At 38.8% G+C, this 6,506-nt stretch overlaps 1 protein-coding gene across 1 annotated transcript in view; it reads right to left on the reverse strand.

Moving 5' to 3' along the window:
- Window positions 1-2,831: 2,831 nt before the first annotated feature.
- Window positions 2,832-6,506, reverse strand: part of LOC131891673 (uncharacterized) — a 12,000-nt gene continuing 8,325 nt past the window's right edge. The window contains exons 3-5 of the mRNA XM_059241302.1: window positions 5,404-5,721; window positions 3,357-3,717; window positions 2,832-3,134 (exon numbers count right to left, since the gene is read on the reverse strand). Of these exons, the coding sequence (XP_059097285.1) occupies window positions 2,912-3,134; window positions 3,357-3,717; window positions 5,404-5,721 (902 nt within the window). The 3' untranslated portion in view covers window positions 2,832-2,911. The remainder of the gene's footprint in view (window positions 3,135-3,356; window positions 3,718-5,403; window positions 5,722-6,506) is intronic.

Below are 6,506 nucleotides of genomic sequence, written 5' to 3' on the forward strand. Positions count from 1 at the left end.
GTGGTTCCTAATCATTGAAGAGTACCTTGATTAGGTCATGGTCGATCCCTCAGGCTGACGAGAATAAGGTTGATCAAGACATAGTCAGAATCCAAACATTAGTAGCATTATTTCGTTTCCCCAACAAATTGCACCTCTCCAGGTGAAACCTTAGGGTGGCTAAAATAGAACATAGAACAGTATGCAATTCTTGATATCGCATATTGCTCACAAGTCTCTGGTGTTTGGCTTGATTTGGCACTTCACAGCTTTTGGAGCATTTGACCCCTCAGCTCTGGATGGTAGGGACTTAACCACGGGGTCTTGAGTCCTCCTCTGCACCAAAGAGGGCTCTTTGAATGCTAGCGAAATGTCTTGGGGCCACTGCAGCTGGGTTGGTTGCATTCCCAATGTTCATGGATAGCTGCAGGGCCTCAAGTTGAGCCGCACACTTCTGTACATTGACCACGCACCTCCCATTTCGAGTCACGCCCAGATGATGGAAATTTCTGGGCATCTTGAAAGTGACTGAATTTGGGAGGTGATCAGACACGGTCAGTGGATGGACGAAACTGGCCAGAGATGGGATAGTGTCTGATATGAAGATGTGATCAAGTACAGAGGGACCCCGGGAGTAGGTGTGTGTTGGGACTCCCGGATCGGAGCACAGAGTGATTCTCCATTGGCTCAGGATCTGGGAGAGCTTGGAGAATTCACTTAAGCCAGAACGGATGCTGAAGTCCCCACCAACGATGAAATTCTCCGGATTCTTCAGCTTCTGAAAGATGGATGTGAGGTCCGAGACAAGATCATCATAGCCTGGGGTTGGCTGATACTGTCCCACTCCAGCCACTCGAAGTATGTTTGCCTGTCCATGGCAGTTGATGGAGCAGCCCGACAGTGGTTGATTCCCTCCTCTCAGCTTGTTGATCCGCTGTTGCCGCCGATGCTGATTCCTTGCGATACCGAATTGATCAATCGGGACCAGGAAAAGAGCGATAACTAGGGCCGTTGAGAGGGGAAACGGGAAGGGATAATTTGGAAGAGGAAGAGGGTTGGAGGGCTAAAAGCTCATGTCTTGAAAAATCGTGGGCCGGAGAATATGGGAAGAGGAAGCATGAGAAGGAGGGGTACACTGAACCGGGTTTATCACACGTTCATAAGGGGCCACTTTTTGTGGGCGTGGCCCCACTCACTAGTATCACAGAGTCAGAAGCAAGATCTCGGAATTAAAACAATTAAAATCCATATTCCTGTCAGAGGGTTAAAGAAGCACGTCCGCCCTATGAGGCGTCAGCTGACCATAACGAATAAAAGGGCTGGTTGCACCCTTTGCTGCTTCGTCCATGCCTTTTCACACCTCTCATGGATGTTCACAAATTAAAAAAAAATCTTTTCCGCCTAAAGGGCATATTTTTCTTTCAGGTTTAGTGTTAATAAAATAGATAGATAATATATTCAAAAATTATATACGATTCCATAATTTTCTTCCCGCTGGCGGCTAAAAAAAGAAGTTTTCTCAGTATTAGGCGACTGAGATTACTAATGGCTCTTACCATGTTGCCATGCCCTGAATCATGAATGTTTAGTATTAGATCAAACATATGGGCATAGTCAGCCATTTCATGAAAAAAATATTGATATCTTTTCCGGAAGTTGAAGTTCTGCATTCCAAACTGAAAGCCCTTCATTTAACTGACTGGAAGGTCTCTTGGCTCGTTCCATCTTAATGGACAACGTTCAACTCAATTCAGTAACCAGATCCGTCGATTGAACAAGATTAAGGTGCTTGAAACACATGAACTTGCCAAGCAAGCAATGCATATTTTTGAATGAAATGTGCACCTAGGCCCTTGTATGGTATGCCATGGTAATGTTAAATATGAAAAAAAGTCATGGCCCAAACTAGCCCAAATGCCATTCTATTTGCTGCTGATGGAAGGTAAAATTTCATCACCTGAGCCTCAAATCGTATTTAGTCCTCTTTGTCAGTTGTTTAACATTTTCAAAATTGTTTATGAAATTTTGAGTCAAAATGTAGCTCATGTGGAACCACCATAAGTTGCGCATTGCTTGTCAATTTTGAGCCTAATCAAACGTTTGCATCAAATGTTATGAGATCTTCAAATTAAGCGGACTTCTAGAGATGTGGACTGCGATTGAAAAAAAAGCTTTAAAATTTACATTTACTCTAGTCACGGACTTCTAGAAATATGGACTGCGAATGAGCTTCCCGCTAAATCGGCCTCCTCTTGATCATAGCCACTCTGAGCCACTTTTCGAACTAAAGTAATAAAATAAGAAACGTAAATCTCTTCAATTAACGGTAGGTCAATTTTATACCATTTACATGCAAAGTTGATCGTTACAAAGTTATGTTGTCAAAAGGTTATGTAGCTGACCAAGAGCAGGCCGAAAATTCAAATTTTATGTAACGGTTACAATATAACTTTGAACATGTCTCCCGAGTTCCCGAAGCATAGGTTTGGGCTCAAACATGGCTGAGTTCATCTAAAATGAAGTGCTTATGTGGAATAAGATGACCAGTTTAGGAGATAGGATATTTTTGCTTCTGTTTGCAGTCCATATCTTTAGAAGTCCGTGCTCTAGTGGATCATCGCTTCGAATGACGCTCTAGGAACCCAGAGTGGGAGAAAAAGAGATTAATCAATGTATAGTACATATAACGACCCAATGAGAAAACATTCTCGCAATAAAGATTATTATAGAAGAAACCATTATTGGAATGCTATGAAGAAAAACCGTATTACCATGAAATATGGGAGACATCGAAGAGACGCTAATTTATTGCTACACTGCATGAACCTGTAAGTTACAACAGTTCTGAAGCATTTACTCGAATCAGATTTTGTTGAATCCGAATTCATTTATTTGAGTCACAATAATATGTTGTCGAAAAAACAAGCCTGAATCAATAAACTTTGTAAGAAAGCACTCCGAATCGCACGATTTTAGAAGGCAAATCGTGCAGCCTCTTCCAGGGTTTATTGTGAACATATTCGTACACCTTGGGATTGGGTCCACCAGTCAGGGACGAGCCTCCGAGATGAAGTAGTCTCTTGCCTTGGTCTATCACGATAACCTTTCCGTAGCTAATTGGGGTCGGAAATGGATATGGCGCCTTCGTCCAGATTCTGGAAAAGCAATCTTTTTTCAGTCTTCAAATGATTTTATTTTAAATTCAAGGCATGATAAGACTTTTGTGTAAGAATAACGAAAAGTGAGTAAAGGTTGCATGCAACAAAAAATATCTTTTGCCATGTTTACCAAAGCTCATTTCATTCCGTGCTTATAGTTTTGTCGACGCAAAATTGACAATGCAAACTCATATAAGACGAAATTGACAAATATCTTACCGATTGTGCAGATCCAAAATATTTACTTCGTCGGTCACAGGAAATCCGGGTTTTCCACCTCCTCCAACTCCTACCACAATCGATTTAACTTCATTCAAGGCTACTTTACCCACTGACATACATGGTCTATGACTAGACAAGTGAGCAAAGATCGACCATTCTTTGGTGATTGCGTCGTACAGATAAGTCTCACTCCTGGAATCCATGGGATTGGATCCAGTAAAGATTGACATTCCTATAACCAGTACTTTACTGGGGGATAGTTCCACTAATGAGTGATGGACTCCAGGGATGGGAAGATCCGGTCCAAATTCCCATGCTCCATTTTTCAAGATAATGGTTTTGTTGTGAGATGAGGTACCTAGTATATCAAGAAAACTGCAGATGCAATTTTGTTGCTCATCGTCCAATTTATCCACACGGTGGTTATATTTTTTGGTTAAGTGTTTGCTCAAATGCCAAGACATATAGATATTTTTTCCTTTGTCAAAGAGACAAAAGGAACAACTTTTGTGAAATACACATGTTTAAAAGTAGCTCAGGTAAGTGTGTTCAATCACTTAAAGTACATTAAAAGGCATCACTGTAAAAAAGGTTGTCGATCAGTATTAGACATACTCTTAGGTACGTATGGACTTCAAGTTTCATAAACTTCTATATAGCACATGCTTGGGTATTGCAACTTAAAGGTTGCGTTTTACACCTTAAAAGATCTAAAAATGGCCTCATTGTGTTTCCAGTTATTCCCAAGGAATATGATTGTCTTTTTCAATGACACGACAAGACATATTATTTCTCCATTTTCTTTTAGATTTCTTTAAAGGCTTAAGTAGCAAAAACTCGCTTAAAACTTACAAAAGATGTAGAATTGCCTTTGATTTTACTTAAGTGCCAAAAGCTACACTATCCTATCATGTCCCTACTATTTTTGAATGATACACGTGACAGTTTCATTTTTAAAATTGTCACTTTTTGCAAAAAAATAATTTCTACGTACTAGCGATGTTTGTATTCTACGTTAGTAGAATTTTGTCAAAATTCAACATTAAGTTTGATTAAAGTTACGATTAACAAGTATGGTATGAAAATTGTGAAATATTGACATTGAGTCAGTTTTAAGTTTTATTGCCGACCATATTCTGGTTTTTCTACCTGCTTCAGAAAAGTGAAATATTTATATTTTAGGCATAGAAAAAATTTAATATGTTTCTTGGCGATTGCTTTAAGATATAACCGGAGGAATTTGTAGTCAAATTTGATGCAAATGCAATCTTTGAAAACAAGATATCTTACCTTTTATTCAATTGATTTGGCTAGAATTGTAGTTGGAAACGCAACTAAGGTTACTCCCAACGTCTATTGACTACGTTTTAAAAATGCTATCTCTTTGTAGGCTTTAAGTGGATGATTATTCTAATCTGAGCTAGAATCCAAGATGATATTTTGCAAAAGTTGTTCCTTTTGTTTCAATAACAAAGAAAATCGTACTAGAAGTCTTGGCATTTGCAAAAACAACTTTGTCAGTATTGTGAGTAACACCGTGTCCACGAAGCCATGGTCTATCTTGTAGACATGGCTCTGAGCAATAAAACCAAAAGTTTTAAGAACTTAGTTTAAACCATGAACCACTGAAATATGGAAAGGATAGTTTCATTTTCTTTCAAATGCGGCAAACAGACGCTCCAAATAAAGATTTTGATTTTCCTTGGACCTTTGGATTCAACTTTTATGCCCTAACAAAGTGCAGTACATAATAAGACACATTTTGACATTTCGTTATAGTAGTAATGACAATAGTAGAGGGTTTTTCGAGGGGTAAATGAATTGTAACTGTTAATTAATCATTACAAAGTAGTTAACCAATTTTTAGTTGTTGAAGGACCCAAAGTTACTCATGTTACCTTTATGCTGCCAAAGCAAGTGTAAGTAGATATTGCTTGTCAAATATAAAAAAAAAGTACACACTCATAAATTATGAACACGTTGGATCTGGAATTTGAGGTAACTTGAAAAAGAGCAAATTATAATTGTAATGATCATTGCTCACCCTCACTCCCTCCTGCTATCCACGGGTTTCCAAGGAGCCAACCAGAGCCACCTCTACCACATTTCTTGTTCATCTTTGCTACCTCGACCCATTTCCATGAACCAGGATAAGCAAAGTAACAAGTTCGGAGTTGGGTATTCCAGTTTGGCGTTCCTCCACATTTCATAATTCCACCATTATAATTGAACATATGAGCTTCAGAATTGTGGCCTTGGGGTTCAAAGGGAATGTAGCTGATTGGTGCGTCTTGGCTACCATATGGATCATATTCATAGGAACGGTTTGGATTTTGACCAAATACACCGATTATTTCTTTGGCTGTAAATGGGTGGAATAGAGTCGTTGGTTCACTATCACTAAGACCTAATATGTTCCATTCTAATTTGGAAACATCAGTGAATGAATTTGTCCACCACTTACAGAATCAATTCCCAAAATGAACGATTCATGCCATCTTAATCAGGCAAATTGAATGTTAAATGTGAAAAATAAGGTGGCAATCAAACTTCATAATTTAAAAAACCCGTTTCAAAGGCAAATCCATCAATATTTTAGCATTTTGCAAGATATCCAATCTGATTTTTGGCACCAAAGGAATGACATTTGCTGACGTTGTCATTCTCCTAGTTTAGTTTCCACTACCCTTGAAAAGTGAAGAGAAAACAAACAGCTGGAATCTTTCTTTGGAGAAAAACTGTAGACAACATTATTGAGGGGATCAAAAAAGACAATCGTTATTCTCCACCATTCAGTTGGGGGTGTTAATTTTTAAATTTGTGGCAAATTGTCATAAACTTTAGATAAAGACTCTAGTACTATTAAAATGAAAGGTGTTAATTCGTCTATTTTTTTACCTTTCAATCTTTATATGATTTTTGGTCTACCAACGAATTTGAGTTGGCAGACCGAGCTAGTCCTTGAATGTAGGGTTGATCTGGAATGCTATCTAAAAATTTGTTCAAGTCTGACTTGAAAGATGCTACCGGATCAGCAAGGCCTACGCATTCCTTACGAATGTTAGAGGACAGCGAATTAAACAATGAAAGAGCCCGGGAAAGAAAAGAAGTGGAATTCATTGTTCGAACTAGCCTGGGTTCTCGAGG

The sequence above is a fragment of the Tigriopus californicus genome, chromosome 12 (assembly GCF_007210705.1).
Source record: "Tigriopus californicus strain San Diego chromosome 12, Tcal_SD_v2.1, whole genome shotgun sequence".
Taxonomy (NCBI): Eukaryota; Metazoa; Arthropoda; class Copepoda; order Harpacticoida; family Harpacticidae; genus Tigriopus; species Tigriopus californicus.